General features: G+C 44.1%; 1 protein-coding gene across 5 annotated transcripts in view; it reads right to left on the reverse strand.

The window, feature by feature from the left end:
• ARHGAP17 (Rho GTPase activating protein 17) overlaps positions 1-18,829 on the reverse strand; it is a 96,438-nt gene that overhangs the window by 50,836 nt on the left and 26,773 nt on the right. For all 5 annotated transcript variants that reach the window (XR_001917259.1, XM_018040527.1, XM_018040524.1 and 2 more), the window contains exons 2-3: positions 4,800-4,839; positions 519-623 (exon numbers count right to left, since the gene is read on the reverse strand). Coding sequence is in view for 4 of the 5 variants with exons in the window: in XM_018040527.1 (XP_017896016.1) it covers positions 519-623; positions 4,800-4,839 (145 nt within the window). In the remaining variant the exon portion in view is untranslated. The remainder of the gene's footprint in view (positions 1-518; positions 624-4,799; positions 4,840-18,829) is intronic.

Here is an 18,829-nt window from a genome sequence, read left to right on the forward strand (position 1 = left end):
CACAACTGAAGTGACTTAGCAGCAGTAGATAATTCAAGACAGGCTTTCAGCTTTCTGCTGTCAAAGGATTTCTAACTGACAGTACAATCTCTAAAGGGCTTCCCTTGTGGCTCAGCTGGTAAAGAATCTGCCTGCAATGTGAGACCTGGGTTCAATCCCTGGGTTGGGAAGATCCCCTGGAGAAGGGAAAGGCTACCCACTTCAGTATTGTGGCCTGGAGAATTCCATGGACTGTATAGTCCAGGGGGTCGCAAAGAGTCGGACACGAGTGAGCGACTTTCACTTTCACTTTCACTCTTTAAAAGCACCTGCAGAGAATTCAGTGTGAGCAGGGCCTTCAGCTCAGGGAAGCATGAAAGAACGCTATGGTCAGGCACGAGTCGTGAGTGTGAGTGGCCATACAAGGTTCATGCCTGCAGCCAAACCTTCTGATGCTGCTTGGGAAAAATTAACTGATAAAGGGCAAGGAGCTTCTCAGGGACATGAGAGCCAGGCTCCGAGTCCCAGCCGGTACTCACATGTCTCCTCTCCGCGTCGGTGCCATGCTGGCCCTGGAAGCAGGCCATGAGACGCTTGTGGGAATGGTGGCACATGGAGCGCACTGTGTCCAGGCGCCGCTCAATCTGAAAACACAGACAGATGAGTGGTTGGCGGGGCTCAGGAACCAGCTCAGCCTCCTCTCCTGCAGTGTTTGCATGTAGGCAGGGAAAAGTGTCCTGCCATCGAGTTTTTCAGCTCTCGGGTGTAAATGGAAAAGGTTCCCATGCACCTACACCAGGGTTTCTCGCTACTGACAACTGGGCTGGATAATTCTGGGCTAGGGGCAGCTGTCCTGTGCACTATTGGTACATTCAGCATCATCTCTGGCTTCCACCGCTAGATGCTGGTAGCACCCAACTGCCCCTTTCTGACAATCAAAACTGTCCCCGGATATTGTCAAATACCCTCCCAGAGGCCAAAACGGCCCCTGGCTTTATAGTGAAGCTTCAGATCCTTCAAAGGCTGACTCCATGTGCAGGAGGAGGGGACAGTCCTGACTAGAGCTTGCTCTTTGATGAGCGGTGGCCAAGTCACACACTACAGCACCAGCAAAGCCCCAGGTCCAACCAGCAGCACTGCAGATGAACAGGCTGAGGCCAGCCCCAGGCCCATTGCCAAGTGGGAAAGCCATGGGGACATTCAGCTTTCTCCAGACTGTGGCAATGTAGTCCTCCACACGCAGTACATCAGACAGAAAAGTCAAAAGATGTGCTCCGCAACTGACACTTGAGATCAGCGTTTTCAAAATTATTCCTTACTGTTCCTTATTGGGCTTGGGATGGCGGGGGGTGGGGGTGTTTTTGCCTTTATTTATGTATTGTTTCAGAACAAACCTCTAAAGCAAAATGGACAGCCAACAGTAAGACACTCTGACTCCGGGGGCCCACTCATCATCATTAGCTTCCCAAAATATTATTGCTGGGATATGGCTGTTTATGGCAAAGAGAGCTGCTTTTTACAGGAAGGAATGCCAAAAATGTGTATTCTGATGACTCATTAAGAATGAGGGCAGGCCCTTAGGGATGCTTTCTATTTTAAAGAAAAATCAACAGATTTCAAGCAGAATATATTTTTACCCCAAAACATTTTACCCAAGGAGATGGTTTGGGGCCTCCTTCTCAAGCAGCCCTTCTTCAGACCTGGGGCCCCTACCAGGACCCCAATCTGCAGCCTCATTTATTTAGGACCAGATGCCACATCACTTGTCCCAAATATTATAATGACCTGATTGTAAGGCATTGGAAAATTAATACACATTCTCCATTGGCCATAAAAGCAGGGTTGGGGGAGAAACCCAGAAAACTCCATTTTTACGTGATTCCATTTTCCACTGGTGGTGGTTTAATCGCTAAGTTGTGTCTGATTTTTGCAACCCCATGGACTGTAGCTTGCCAGGCTCCTCTGTCCATGGGATTCTCCAGGCAAGAATAACAGGGTGGGTTGCCATTTCCGTCTCCAGGGGTTCTTCCCAACCCAGGAATAGAATCCAGGTCTCCTGCGTTGGAGGCAGATTCTTTACTGATTGAGCTGCGAAGGAAGCCCCAATTTCCTCTAGAATTCCTTGATGACTCAGACAGTAAAGAATTTGCCTGCAATGCAGGAGACCCAGGTTGGATCTGTGAGTCGGGAATATCCCCTGGAGAAGGGAATGGCTACCCACTCCAGTATTCTTGTCTGGAGAATTCCACGAACATAGGAGCCTGGCAGGCTACAGTCCATGGGGTCACAAAGAGTCAGACATGACTGAGCAACTTCACTTTTATAAAATCCACAAGGACAGGGCCTTGGTCTGTTATGGTCACTGATTTATCCCAAGTGCTTTGATCACTGCCTGGCCCATGAATGGAAGGTAGTATGTGTTGAAGGAACAAGTATATACTGAATCCCTGTACACGGTGTTAGAAAAACAAGAGTAAATAATCTGTGGTTCTTGCCCTCCTGGGGTTGACAGCCTCTTGGGGAAACTCTATACAAACAAGATAAAAGGGTGGCTTCTTGAACTGCTCTAACTGAGATCTAAGAAAAGGGGAAGGAGGAAAAGCAAACTAAGGGAAGTCTCACACCAGAAACAAGACAGCCTCTGCAGCTGAAACAGTGGCGATCTTATCGACAAGTCACTAATATTTACCCCTTACTACGGGCCAGGCTCTGCTCCCAGGGCTGACCACGCTTAACCCATGAGCCCCTCCTAACCACCCTATGGGGTGATATGTCGATTACCTTCCTTCTAGAGAAGAGTCAAAAGATGTGGAAGTGGAAACTGAGGCAGAGGGAGGTGCAGAGAATTCTTGAGGCCACCGAACTAGTTAGGGGCAGACCTGGCATGGAATACAGGTGGCTGGTCACCAGACTCAGAGCTTTGAACCACAACAAACTTTCTTTATGGCTAGAGCCCACAGAAATCAGAGCAGGGAAACAACTGCTACAGACATGGAGTATCTGCATTATCAGGAGCTCCTATATCCTGTGACAAACTGAAATGGACAAGAATACGAGAAAGGATATACAGATATACATAACTGAATCGTTGTGCTGTACAGCAGAAATTAACACAACCCTGCAAATCAACTATACTTTAGTAAAATAAATTTTTTAAAAAATAAGGATTTCTAGAAACTAGCAAACTCCTCAGGCCCTAGTGGATGTTTGAGCAGAGAGACAAGAACAGACAGTCACTGTCTGAGTCCCGTACGATATCTGCAATCCTTCACCTGCCAGCAAGAGCTCTGGTCTCTTCTCAGGGCTTTGGGATGAAATTACTGACATGAGATGTGGGAATGAGAATGCTCACAGGAAAACCTAGTGGAACTGGAACAAACAATATTTCTAAAAGTCTGAAAACGGATTTGAAATATCTGATAAAAGTTAGTGGGGAAATAGTGTTAAAAATCTGATTCTTAAGTTACAATATGTGTGTTCGTCGCTCAGTTGTGTCCGACTCTTTGTGACCCTGTGGACTGTAGCCAACCAGGCTCCTCTGTCCATGGTATTCTCCAGGCAAAAATACTGTAGTAGGTAGCCATTCTCTTCTCCAGGGGAGTTTCCTGACCCAGGGATCAAACCCGGGTTTCCAGATTATTTACCATCTGAGCTACCCAGGAAGCCCTAAACTATAATATTGTACATTAACTATACTTCAAAAAAAATTATTTTTAAGATTATGATTCCTTAATAAATCTTTTTTAAAAAACCTAGTCCTTGATAAACATTTCTAGTCCTTAAAAAAAGAAAAAAAAAAGTGCTCTTAAAATCTTCTACCTGCAGAAGACTGTCATAATTTAGGAGGCTGTTTTGGCATGGGGTGGGAGCAGAGCACAGGTGTTTTTCTAAATTATGCAGCTCCTTCTCTCCACGGGAAGAGACAGAAAGCCATCTGGGAGCAGATCTCTGGTCTCCAGGGACTCCTTGGAGCACACCTGAGGCAGTGTATGAAAATAAAAGGCTAGGAGACAGGTGGAAAAGTCTTAACAAAACCTGCCTGCGGAAGGGGTCCTGTCTTTCTAGAAGTATTCGGTGTGGGTGGGGATGGAGTGGGATTGGGTGAAGTGATGTGTATATAAGGGTCCCAGCCCTCCTGGGAGAAACGGCCAGCCCCACAGTTACAGAAGCCTTCTGAGAGATGGCATGGAGTAGCCGTAATTAAGGTCCCCAGCAGGAAACACCCCTCCCTGTACAGAGAGGAAAATCTGGCCTAGCCATGTGAGGCCACCCTAGGGCCTCTAGGTGGTTCTGAGAGATCTGTTCACTGTCACTGAAACTCTGAGTCCTGCAGGACCCAACTTAGCTCAGTTTGGGGGAAAAGAAGCATAAAATGGAGCAAAAACTCCAAACTCTGCTGGAGCTAGTGGGGTCACTGCTGCAGCTGGTGGAGCCTGTTGCATCAAGGGCACCATGCAGCGGCCTGCAGGGACCCGTGACCAGGCCACGGTGCCAACCGCCCAGACGGCCCAGCCAGGCTCTGCCGCCATCCCCCCCAACACCTGGCACTTGAACGCGGGACTAGCCCCATCTGAACTTCAGAACACGACACCAAAGTTTCAGATCCGCTTTATCACCGTGCAACTGAACTGCTTTTCTTTTCCTGCTCAAAACCATGCTAATCATGCTAATTCTGTTTCGGGAAAAATCCCCCCAAAACAAAGAACCATAAGGTTCAGTTCTCCCCTATGGGTTTTTTGAGTTGTTTGGTTTTTTCTACCTATGGGTTTATTGTTGTTCTTATTTAAATGGAGCACTTTAAAAAGTCTTTCTTTTGTTACCTGTAACAGATCTTCACTGAGGACTTCTGTTTTCTCGGCCCTGTGGGAAAAATGCAAAGTTCAGAGTTAGACGGTCTGGAAATAAAAAGCAACCCATGAAACTGAGTAATTAGTATCCTGGAGTTTAAAACACAACAGGTAGAAATGAATGATCACAAGGGGGGAATTTTTACCAGTTTTTATATTAGAGGGCGACTTTAGCAAAGACACAAAGAAACAAATAAATGAAGTTTGCAGAAACTAGCAACCCTAAAAACCAAATGATTGAGATCAGGGGTTCTCAAACTTGGGCATGCACAGACCCAACAAGGGGGTGGGGGAGGAGGTGTGGCCTTAAAATGCCATATTCCAGAATTGCTACCACCTTAGTGAGATCCTGAATTTGTAACAAGCCCCTCCCTGCCCAGAATTCCCTGGCAGGAGGCCTGTAGAAAAGACTGCTCTGGAGAAAATTAAACTTCAGTTCTTAAAATGATCACTTCTGAGTTTCACAGCAAACAAGTGTGCCACAGATTCAGAAAGGTTATGCAATCATACACACACGGTAACAACACTTAAGTCTTCCTTCCTTCAGCTATCTCATCTTTACTTTCAAAAGAGACAAAATACTTTCACCCTTATCTACGCTTCAGAACTCCTGCTGACCTGTCTAGAGGACTGATACAGCAGCCGACAATCAGCAGAGACTGTGAGCTGCTGGAACCTCACGTGCCAGATCGCTATCTTTTTCCAAGAAGATTTTTCTCTGCAGTCCAAAACAGCAGCATTGTTGGTATACCCAGAATCACTACAAAAGAGCCATTCTGAACTTTTGGTTCAAACAGTGATTTAAGCCCAGTCATTTAACATCCCTACCAAATTCCCATTGAAACAAACTGGGACATTTTTAAAGGAAAATGAAAAAGAAAAATTCAGCTCTGATCACACTATAGGAGGGAGGAGGTAAGACCATTGATGAATCAGAAAATTTGAAGCCTTTTTATAAGATACGCTGCAGAACGGAAGGCTGCATGACCTTGGTCTTGCCCATGAACCAACACAAGAGAAGGAGAAGGCATCTGGCCAGAAAAACCAGTGGGACCCCCAAGAATGACGGCAAAACACTGCTAGGCTCAGAAGAGCACTAGATGCAAGAAGGACGGTGGCCCACACCCCCAACCCCATGCTTGGGAGATGGCACATCAAGTGAAACCCAGCTGTTAACAGCAGTGCCCCAGTTAACCTGGAGATGCCTACAGGAGTGGCTCACTTGTGGTTTCTGCAAGAAACTAGAACTCTGACCTGATTCAATCCTCCCAGGTCCAGAGGAGCAGAGCCTGGAGATCAGGCCAAGGCCCCAGGTTCCCAAAGAGGCCAACTCAACTCTATGAACGGTTCTGGAAGCAGCCGGCCAAAATACGTCATCCTAGCCCTCGCTTGGCACGCACGGTGCCAGGCATTGCTGAAGCGCCAAACATAGGTAGTCATGCCAGTTAGGGAAGTGGAGCAGGACCCCAGCTGACTATGATCTCAAGCAAGCGGCCTCGGAGAGAAGCCTGTGAGTCGGCCTGGCAGGGACAAGCCTGGCATGAGACCACCATAGCTTCACCATTCATCCCAGCCTTGCCACTCCTCGAGCAAAATACCACCTCAAGACGACATAACTTTCATCTGTCTTCACCGGCCAGAACCCAGAGTTCTGGATAGGGCCCTGGACGACTCTGACAGCATGCTGATATCTCCTGTTAAGTATAAGTGTGTGCAGAGAAAAGTCCCAAGGCCTATTAAAATATTCACAAGTTCAAAAGAGAAGATTCAGAGCATATGTGTCTACTTATGAAGTGAAATTTTAAAAATAGAAGAGGAAAACTTAATTTTAAAACTCCCATTGTGGTACAGATGGCCAATGGGCACACGAAAAGATGTTCAACATTGCTCATTATTAGAGAAATACAAACCAAAACTACAGTATAGTACACGTCATTGGTCAGAATGGCCATCATTAAAAAGTCTATAAATAATTTATGTTGGAGAGGTTATGGGAAAAAGGGAACCCTCCTATACTGTTGGTGAAGTGAAGTTAAAGTTGCTCAGTCGTGTCTGACTCTTTGTGACCCCATGGACTGTCCATGGAATTCTCCAGGCCTGAATACTGGAGTGGGTAGCCATTCCCTTCTCTAAGGGATCAAACCTGGATGGAACCCCGGTCTCCTGCATTGCAGGAGGATTCTTTACCAGCTGAGCCACACAGGTTAATTATACTGTTGGTAGGAATGTACGTTGGTGCAGTCACCATGGAAAACAGTATGGGGTTTCCTCCTTAAAAAAACTAAACATAGAATTATTGTATGACCCAGCAACTCCATTCTTCGGCATATATTCCGAACCAAATTACAACTCAAAAAGATATATGGACTCCAATATTCACTGCAGCACTATTTACAATAGGCAAGATACAGAAGCAACGTAAGTGTTGACAAATGAACAGATAAAGATGATGTGGTATGTGCACGCGCGCGCGCACACACACACACACACACACACTGGAATATTACTCAGCCATAAAAAAGAATGAAATGTCACTTGCAGCAAAACAGATGTACCTGAAGGTTATCATAGCAAGTGAAGTAAGTCAGAGAAAGACAAATATCATATGATATCAGTGTATATGGAATCTAGAATATGATACAAATGAACCTATTTACAAAACAGAAACAGACTCACAGACATAGAAAACAAGCTTATGGTTACAGAAAGGGAAGGAGAGATGAGGGATAAGTTAGTAGGAGTTTGGGATTAACAGATAAAAACTACTATAAATAAAACAGATAAACAATAAGGTCATACTGCATGGCACGGGGAATGATACTCAATATCTCATAATAAACCATAATGGAAAAGAACATGAAAAATATATATGTATGCATGTGTAACTTTGCTGTACACCAGAAATTAACACAACATTGTAAAGCAACTATACTTCAATTTAAAAAATAATTAATAAGATAAAATCCCAATGCAGGTGTTTAGTAGGTATGAGAGAGTTAGTAACAGCTCAGTGGTTTACGAGAATAAACCACGCATCTTGTCCCTGCTGCTTGTTCAGTGACCTCACATTGGTAACTTGAAATGAATAAAAAAGAAAATCAAATACAATACAAACAAATACACATAATACAAATCAGGTTTTTTTTTTTTGAGAGTCAGCTATATGAGCATAGCACTGCTATAGCCATAAAGAAAATAAAGCTAATGTAAAAAGAAAGCAAGAATTAACTTCAGAAAAATTAAAGTCTATTGGCAAGACAGTCCTAGTTTACTACTATGCTTTGATGCAAATAACTGATTGAACATAGTAATATATATATCAAATAGCAATATATGCCAAAGTTGTAATGTAACTGTATTGGAAGGAGGGGAAAGCAGAAGTAGAGAGCCCTAACCCTCATTTATCATAACAGGAAGTCAATAAATAATACCTAGACTTGATAACTCAAAAGACAGTGGTTTATATATATATTATCTATAAATATAGATTGGAGTTAATGCCAAAATAAACAGCTCAAATTTGAAAGCAGTTGCCTCTTCAGTGAGGGAATCTCAACTGGGAAAGTGCAGTGAGTGAGGAGAGAATCCACTGTAATTTGTGCATAAGCCTTTTCCTGTTATTTGACTTTTAAAATTACAACAAATTTTAAAAAACAGCACTTTTTAAGATAGTTAAAAAGTAACAATAGTTCGTTACTTTTTGCAGCAACATGCTTGATATGGTTTCAAGCGATGCATAAACTTAAGTGAAGCATAACTTTAAAGTGATGGGTCCAACTGTCCATCTGTACAAAAGAACAACAGAACACAGACATTAGAGCATCTGAAATACAAGGCAAATCGGTATATTCGTTGTCCTTTCTTCAAACTGACAACTGTGATCCTTTCCTTTACATTTAGAGGCACTTTACTTGCCAAGCTATATGCAGACTGAAAAACACACGGTACATACTATGTGAAAATGTTAACAGACAGCTTAAAGATGAGTTTATCCTCTGTTTTTCTCCTTTGTGGACACTCGGTATACCACACTGATGAAGCTAACTTTAGAAAGAGATCCAGTGCATCTTCTTAATCAGATTTTTGGGTTCAATGAAATTAATTAAAATTACCTATAATCAGGAAAGATTACTTCCCCCCTAGCTTTATATAACTGACAAAACTCCATATATTTAAAGTATACAATGTGATGATTTGATTTACACACACATTGTGAAGTGATTACCACAATCAGGTTAATGAACACATCCTGTTACCTTTTTTTGTTATTAGTTGTGAGAATGTTTGAGATCCACTCTCAGCAGATGTCAAGTATGTATTATTAACTACAGTCACCATGCTGTAGTGGAAGTGAAAGTCGCTCACTCGTGTCTGACTCTTTGCGACCCCATGGACTACACAGTCCATGGAATTCTGCAGGCCAGAATACTGGAGTGGGTAGCCTTTCCCTTCTCCAGGGGATCTTCCCAACCCAGGGATCAAACCCAAGTCTCCCGCATTGCAGGCAGATTCTTTACCAACTGAGTGAGAGCCCCAGAATTTATTCATCTTTATAACTGAGGGCTTTTACCTTCTGACTAGTATCCCCACCATTTCCCTGATGCCCCATTCCCTGGTAACCACCACTCTGTTTCTTTGAGTTCAACTCCATTTTATTTAAGACTTCACATATAATTGAGATCATACAGTATTGGTCTTTATTTCACTTAGCATATGGTCCTTCTGGTTCATCCACGTGTTGCGAATGGCAGGATCTCCCAATTGCCTTCTTTCTCATGGCTGAATAATGCTCCTGTGTGCCTGTGTGTATGCAACCTCTTTATCTACGCATCCGTCATTGATGGACACTTTGTTTTTACACCTTAGTTATTGTAACTATGCTACAATGACTATGGACATGTAAATATCTCTTAGAAATACTGATTTCACTTCCTTCGGATACACACCCAGAAACAGGATTCCTGGATCATATGGTACTTCTTTTTTAGAGGAACCTCCATACTGTTTTCTTTAATGACTGTACCAATTTACACCACAGACAGTGTAAAAGGGTTTCAGTTACATTTTGGCCATATGGAAAAATGTCTTCACTGGATAAATGTCTGTTTAGACCATTTTTTAATCAGGTTAGTTGTTGGTTTTTGTTTGTTTTTTTTTGCTATTGCATCAATGCAATTGGCAAACTCATATAATATATGATATATATATGATACTAGAATTCATGCTTTTGAACTGTGGTGTTGGAGAAGACTCTTGAGAGTCCCTTGGACTGCAAGGAGATCCAACCAGTCCATTCTGAAGGAGATCAGTCCTGGGATTTCTCTGGAAGGAATGATGCTGAAGCTGAAACTCCAGTACTTTGGCCACCTCATGCAAAGAGTTGACTCATTGGAAAAGACTGATGCTGGGAGGGATTGAAGGCAGGAGGAGAAGCGGACGACAGAGGATGAGATGGCTGGATAGCATCACTGACTCGATGGACGTGAGTCTGAGTGAGCTCCAGGAGTTGGTGATGGACAGGGAGGCCTGGCATGCTGCGATTCATGGGGTTGCAAAGAGACGGACACGACTGAGCGATTGAACTGAACTGAACTCCTTATCAGGTAGATGGTTTGCAAATATTTTCTCTCATTCCAAAAGTTGCCTTTCCATTTTATAGATTGTTTCCTTAGCTGTGCTGAAGTTTTTAAATTTGATGTAGTCCCACTTGTTTATTTTCAGTTTTGTTGCCAGTGTTTTGAGTGTTACATATATGAAATTATTGCCAAGACCAATATCAAGTGGATTTCCCTTTATTTTCTCCTAGGACCTCTATGGTTTTAGGTCTTATATTTAAGTCTTTAATCCATTTCAAGTTAACTTTTGTGAGTGGTATAAGGTAGGAGCCCAGTTTAATTTTTTTGCATATGGATATGTGTATTTCCCAACAGCATTTCAAACAGACTCTCATTTCCTTACTGTGCATTCCTGGTGTCCTTGCCAAAGATTAGTTAACTGTATATGTGTGGGTTTATTTTGGGGCTCTTTATTTTGGTCTATTGGTCTCTGTGTCTGCTCTTATCCCAATATCATACTGCTTTGATTACTGTAGCTTCATAATATAGTTTGAAATCAGGAAATGTGATGCCTCTAGCTTTGTTCTTGCTCAGTAATACTTCAGCTATTTCAAGGTCTTTTGTGGTTCCATATGAATTTTCTATTTCTGTGAAAAATGCCGTTGGAATTTTGATGGGACTATACTGAATCTTCGGATTGCTTTGAGTAGTATAGAATTTTAACAATACTAATTCTTCCAATCCATGAATATGGGTTATCTAGGAAAAATTACTTCTATTTAAAAAAATTTTTTTTAATATAAATTTATTTATTTTAATTGGAGGCTAATTACTTTACGATATTGTATTGGTTTTGCCATACATCAACATGAATCCGCCACGGGTGCACACATGTTCCCCATCCTGAACCCCCCGAAAGATTACTTCTAAATCACAACTATTGAATGTAATATACAAACTAGGATGGCTCCCTCTCACAGAAACTCCCCAATGGACTGTGCTATCCCCAACCTAATTTTAGAGAACCACCAATGTTTCTACCTCCCCCCATATGTGGTCCAAATGACCTGACCTCCCTCATCACTGTGACCAGTCCAAGACTCAGCCCTTTCTATGCTGAAGTGCTTTGGAACATTCATCTTTACCACAGATGTGGAATTTTTACCCTAAGGAAAGTTTGGCGATTAGCATTCAAAGTACTGGCCGGGGTCCCCATTTAAAAGCCATTTACCTAAGCCAAAGAAACTTAGTTTTACTGGGACTGAATTTATCAAGACAAAGTGATCCAATTATAAAAATAATACTTGCTAAATCGGATTGTTTTCAATCAAGCAGTTTGCTACACAGACCGAAACTCTTTGCATATGAGGTTTTTTTTTTTTTTCTCCTGCTTTGTCTGAGCCTTCCTTGCGTCCAATGTTCCATGCTTGAAAACACACTTGATGTTTCCTGTCTGTAACTGGAAAAACAATACAGAGCAGGAAGGTCCCTCCCACTCGCCATTTTACTCTGGGGGTTGTTTTTTCCTATGCAAGCTGCTGCACAATTTCACTAGTCATTCAGACAAGGCTTCCATCAGGCACGATTTTTAATTTACTTATCACTTTCTGATAAAGCATAAGATTTCCCTCTTATAATTCCCAAAGTCTAAAAGCAGCCACGCTGTGTGGGCCATAACGTAGTCTCCTTTTCCAGAAAAGCTCAAGTGAGGAAAAGGGCCAAAGGAAGATTTCCAATTGGCCTTGACAAGTTCCACCTCTAACCATGGACTGATTTCTGGAGGAGTGTCTGCCATCACAGCACTCAATGCCAGATGCTGCTATCATATCATGAACTGCCATTCTACTTCCTGGGGCACAGACATCAGCTTTAAGCACATACCAGGGGAGCCGTGGACATAAATTCTCAAGTCCACACCTTCAATGCACACTGTGATCTTCCAAGCGCTTATTGAGCGTTACTGACCTCATCCCAGCACGACAGAACACTTGCTGGGGGCAGGGGACAGTTCTATCTTAGCATCAACCCTTCCCCAGCACCTCGCTTAGCCCCTGCCTGCCACACAGAAAGCACTTGAATGTGTGTGTGTACTAACCGTGTTGTGACTCTTTATGACCCAATGAACTGTAGTCTGCCAGGCTCCTCTGTGCCAGGCAAGAATACTGGATTGGGTTGCCATTTCTTCCTCCAGGGGATCTTTCTGACCCAGGGATCAAACATACTGCAGGTGGATTCTTTACCGCTAAGCCATCGGGGAACCCCAAAGCCTTAGCAAATATATACTGACTGAATGAATGACAAAGTGACTATCACAATGACAGAGAAAGATTTGCAATAAAGAATATTCTAGATTTCAAAAGAGATAGCGAGGAAAACACTCAGTCACACTAAGGCAGAAAAACAGCCACACATAAATACAGATTTGCCTTCCACCGTAAATCCACAATGACTACAATTAAAATGTGATATTCTCTTCTGAAATTTCATTTCGTGAAAAACGAAACAAAACAAAACGTAAACCATCCCTATGACCAGGGGTCAGCAAACTATGGCTTATAGGTCAAATCCAGTTCACCGAATATTTTTGTATGGACAGCAAGCTAAGAAGAGTTATTTTTCAATGGTTGAAAGAACTCAAAAGAGCGATAAACAATATTTTATCGCATGTGAAAATTATGAAATTCAGGTTTCGGTGTGCACAAGTCAAGGTTTCTTAGGGCGCGGCCTGGCTGAGCCGTTGATGAATTATCTATGGCTGCATTCACTACAGCAACAGAACTGAACTGCTGCAACAGAGACCGTGTGGTCTGCAGAGGTCAGAACACCAGCTGGTTCACAGGAAAAGTCTGCTGACCCGGGGGCTGCAGCAGTGATGGTTACAGTGTGTGGTGCAAACCACCCCCACAGGCTTTTGAGAATCACTTTGCGGGCTGGTATGGGAGGCTGGTCTGGAGGTGTATTTTCTCCGCCTCATGTTCAAGAAGCGGCTGCTAAAATGAATGTGGGTTGCTGGCTCTGACAGTATCGTTCAAAGGTGGAGGCACAGCCCAGGGCTGGTCATGCTGGTGACAGTGAAAAATCAGAAATTAAGCTTCCGCTCCGCCTACCCACTTCCACCCACCCATGTCCCCCCAAAAACATGTATTATAACGATGATTTTCTCCTCGATTTCTGCTTGTAAACAGACTGCAGGATGAGAAATAAATAAATACAATTGTCTAGTCAGGCATCGCACTTTTTTGGAGAGACTAGGTAATAAATATTTTAGGCTTGCAGGCCACATCGTCTCTGCTGCAATTACTCAGCACTGCCATGTAACAAAAGCAGCCAGGGACAATATAAAAATGAATGGACCCGGCTGGGTTCCAATAAACTTTATTTATGGACACTGAAATTTGAATTCACACAATCTTCATAAGTCAGGAAATATTATCCTTCTTTTGATTTTTTTCCCAACCATTTAAAAATGCAAAAACCATCGTGAGCCTACTGCAGCTGGATTTGGTCCACAGGCCACAGTTTGCTGACTCCTGATCCATGTACAAGTGAAATATGGTTTCCCATGAAACTCCAATCCTTTTTAATTGCTTCCAAATTCTTCTGACTTTGAAGGGGGATTTCTGCACTTTCCCAACTTGCATTTCAGACACTGGCTTTTCAGGACACCATTAGATTACTCCTCTTCAGTCCCTTCAGCCACTATGGGGGCTCATCTTTCTAACCACCCAATACCCTCTCTACCCAGGGATGCAAATCAGTGGTACAGGAGCCAGAACTATCGTCTAACATCGAGGGCTTCCACTGCCTCCAAGATCACAGTGCTGCCATTTTTTGGTTTAGAAATTCACAAGAGATCAGAGTTCTGTAGGCTTTTCACTTATACTTTCACTTTGATATGCCAATTAAAGTGGGGGGGGGAGAAATGGGACATGGAGAGAATTTTTAATAAACTGATTTTAAATTCTGATTATCTGCAAATACCTAAATGCATCTTTGATGAACAAGATAAACTCTGATCAATCTTTTGCAGATTCTCAGTATCATCCATGGGCCAACAGCACTGCATGGTCACTGCACGCACTGGAATTTATATTCTCAGATGAATTACAGCAGCCAGACCCACGGCTAAGTGGTCTATTTCATTCTGCTGGGAACCCGATTTTGTGCAACGCTGTCATCTCCTGTTACAAGTGTTTACAAAATCCCCTTGAGCCTGGGCTCTGAGTTTGGGCTCACTCATCTGATTTCACAGTGAGTCAGGGGACTACTGAGTGAGTTTTTCCTGTTTTATCTCATTAGATTAGCTGTCTTCTTAAGTTCCTGGGAAGGAATTGCAAATCTACTTAATTGGATTTCAAAAATAAAGGCCCCTCTGACACTTTATAAATGAATCAATTTGCAACACATTCCACAAAGTAATTTTAAAGCCCTTAAAGGAGCGTTTATAGAACTCTAAAGGGATAGTATGAGGGAAAAAAATCTCCATACATAATGCTGAAAAGAAACTGGGTGCTAATCGGCTATACCCCAATACAAACTAAAAAGTTTAAAGAAATCAGAGGGAAAATGATTAAGGAGAAACTGTTTCGGTAACAGTATGGGTGATAAACATCTCATAGCTCTCTACTTTGATTTATTTCTCCAAATGACGGGATTTTACCCACATATTTACAGCTGCTCTAAGTAATATATATATTTTTTACTTTAAATAACAACAACAAACCCTATAAATCGTAACTGAATCTCTGTATTATTATTTGAATTTGAATCAATGACTGAGGTGAATTGTTACATTTTAAAATAAGTTGAATTGAGTTTTATCATTTTCCTACATACATAAGCTTGTCCTGCAGCTTTTTGTTTGGTCAGTTGGGTTTTCCCCCCTCTGGCACTTGGAATGGAATCTATTTGCCATCCCTGCTGTAACCATCAGTTCAGTCGCTCAGTTGTGTCTGACTCTTTGCGACCCCTGACCCCTGGCAGCACGCCAGGCCTCCCTGTCCGTCATATGCTGCTGCTGCTGCTAAGTCGCTTCAGTCGTGTCCGACTCTGTGCGACCCCATAGGCAGCAGCCCACCAGGCTCCCCCGTCCCTGGGATTCTCCAGGCAAGAACACTGGAGTGGGTTGCCATTTCCTTCTCCAGTGCATGAAAGTGAAAAGTGAAAGTGAGGTCGTAGAGACCTCATGGACTGCAGCCTACCAGGCTCCTCCAGCCATGGGATTTTCCAGGCAAGAGTACTGGAGTCGGGTGCCACTGCCTCCTCTGGTCCATCACATGAGATCAGCCTAAAAGCTCCACCGAGGACTTCTGCTTATGGCAAAATGAGAAAGAAAGCTCATGGCCATCAGCACACTGTTTGACTCCTTTCAGTGGTCGGGCGTCCAAGTGCCTCTCTCCTAGGCCTGCTCGAGTCTCTTACAGTACCTGCTCGTGCCTGGGGGCAGCTGAGTTTGCCATCTCAAAACTTCCTCTCAAAGCTTCCTCAAACAGGTAAAAAATACGTGAGGAATATTTTGCAAAGCACTGCAAACAGTGCACGCGGAGCTGAAACCTCTGGTGGGAAGCGAGGAGGAGGACCAGGAAGGGGGGTCGGGTCTTGTTCACCGCCAGCAAGGCAAGAGGCCAGCAGCAACTGCGAAGCCACGCAAAAAATCTAAACCGAAAGTGCCAAAGGCAAAGCCACACAAAGTCAAGGGCTCGGCTCTGACTCAGGGCCGGGGCCGCCAGTGGAGGCACTCTGCGTCTGAAGACAGGTTGTTCTGGCTCCCTTCCGAAGGCTTCTTCCTAAGTCAGCACATTTGGACTTTGGAAAGCACGTTCCCATAGAAAGCAGGTTATAAATGATCGTTACGTTCTCAGCCCAGCTTAGAGGGACCTACTTCACTTACAGCTTATCTGAACGACAGCCCTCGTGGGCGGGCGTTGGCCAACCCAGGGAACAGCAGTAAAAAAAGAAAAACCAGGAGATAACTACTTCTCAACCATGGCTACACATTACAATTCTTTCAGAATAATGCAGGGGGCTTTTGAAATAATGCAAGCAATTCTGTCTATATAAAATGACCAGAAAAAGCAAATCTAGACAGGCAGAAAGACGCCTAGTGCCACCTGAAGTTAAGGGTGGAAATGTGGGTTAGCCAGAGAGGGGAACGAGGGAATCTTCCTGGGTGATGCCACTATTCTAAAATCAGATGGTGGTGATGGTTACCCGACTTTGCAGATTTGCTAAAAATCATCAAATTGGATACTTAAGATGGGTGATAGGTGAATTTTATGACATACAAAGTGTATCTCAGATTTCCCTGGTGGTCCATTGGTTAAGAATTCACTTGCCAATCAATGCAGGGGACATGGGTTCAATCCCTGGTCCAGGAAGATCCTAGATGCCTCAGGGCAAATGCCACAACAGCTGAAGCCCTAGAACCCAGGTTCCTCAACAAGAGAAGTCGCCACAATGAACCCTGAGCACCGCAACTAGACAAAGCCTTTTTGCAGCAACAAAGACCCAGAGAAGCAAAAAAAAAAAAAAAGAAAAGAAAAGAGCTTATCTCAATGAAGTTGTTTTTAAAAAAAGAATAATAGCTGGACCCCAAACCAGAAAGGTTGAATCAGAACTTTGAAGGGTGGGGCCCGGTTTTTTTTTTTTAAAGCTCTCAGCCCACCCCAAAGCGTAGCCAGGGCTGAGAACCCCTACATTAGACAGTCTGAGGCGGTAGCAAAGGAAGTATTGGGACACGGTGGAGAGAGGGACCCGCAGTAACTGTAGACAGAGGGGAGAGCCTGCAGCGTTCCTGGATAACAGGCCAGAGACATCCTCCTTCGAGGTCAAGACCATTCTGGATGTGGTCTGATAGGAATGACTCACAGCTGGGTCCAGGCTCTTCTTTCTCAGGCAGAGTTCGCTGAGGGACAAGAAGCTAATGGATGGCAGATTCGAAGTTTCATTTTAAGTTTCAAGGATCAGGAGACACAGCATGACAAGAGCTGTGAGTCAGGGCTCTGGAGTCAGACAGACCTGACTTTGAATCCCAGTGTTGTGGTTGGCTAAGCTGCAGGGCTTCCCTGGTGGCTCAGAAGGTAAAGAATCTGCTTGCAGTGCTGGGTTGGGAAAACCCCCTGGAGGAGGGAACGGCCACCCACTCCAGTATTCTTGCCTGGAGAATTCCATGGACAGAGGAGCCTGGAGGGCTACAGTCCATGGAATCGCAAAGGGTCAGCCACAACTGAGCAATTAACACACACAAGCTGCAGACAGGAGGCTCCACTTCCTCCACTGTAAAATGGGAATAATCCTAAAAGCTTCAAATAGGAATAGCCATTTTACCGTCACTTTAGTGGTTATTTAGAAATGCCATTTATCTCATTTGACTTATCTCTCATAAACTGGGTCTCTGGCACTGAGTCCATGGAATGTTTAGTCGTTCTGAGAATTACAGCAAACAACAACCACCAGCAGATAAAACCAAGACAGTCCATCTAAAAAAAAGCTTTCCGTAGTCATCAAGCTGTTGTAGCTCTTCCTGGGAGAAGTCACAGCTGAGCCCAGACCACACAAAGACAAAAAGCTATGTCACACTTACTCAGCGGGAGCAGGGCAGGCTGGTCAGTTGCAACAAAGGCTTGGTTGTGATAATGCTGTGTGGGCTGCAGGCCACCAAAGAGAAGCACAGGCACAGAATACACAGAAACTTAGAGATCAAATATGTGGTGAGTTAGCAAAACCCTTCATCAAAGGATCAACATCTTAAGTGGCTGAGCCTCATGGGGACGGTAATGAGGCTGTAAAAATGCCAGCATCGGTGGCTCTCAAGTGCGAGCTCATGGAGGGGCCAAGGAACTCTGCAGATAGAAACCACCCGAGGAAGGACCTGCCACAAGGTGTTTCTGATCTTGATTCATTCAGCCTGTATTCACGGAGCTCTCTCTAAATGTCAAGAACTGGGCAGGGAAGACAAGAGAGAGACGCACCGCAGTCTCCACCCTTGGGGAACTGATGGGAAAGTAAACAGGTTCACGTGGAGCTGCAGGAGCACAGAGAGAAGGGTAATGGACTGCGTGGCCAGGAGAGGTTTCACAGGGAAGCCATCCAAGAAGTTCTCAGATAAGACAGAACATCTGAACGGCCTGGGGGAGGGGATCTGGAGAGGGCGCTGCACTGGGGCGCAGAGCGCTGGGGGCGGGGACCTGGCTGAAACAGAGGCTCTGCCTGCTGAGGAAGCAGAGGGCAAAGCGGAGCCACTGATGGCGTCTCGGCAATGGAGTAGCAAGGCGAAGCCCAGGTCCGAATTTTAGAATGACAACTCTGACAGCAGGATGCAGGTAGGAAGAACACCTGGAGGACCCAGGGCAGCATCCAGGAGGCGGGATAAGAAGAGAGATCCACCCCTCACAGTCTCAGCCAAAGACCCGCTGCTATTTTAACAGAAATAAGAGGGCAGAATTTATA

Source organism: Capra hircus, chromosome 25 (genome assembly GCF_001704415.2).
Source record: "Capra hircus breed San Clemente chromosome 25, ASM170441v1, whole genome shotgun sequence".
Classification (NCBI taxonomy): Eukaryota; Metazoa; Chordata; class Mammalia; order Artiodactyla; family Bovidae; genus Capra; species Capra hircus.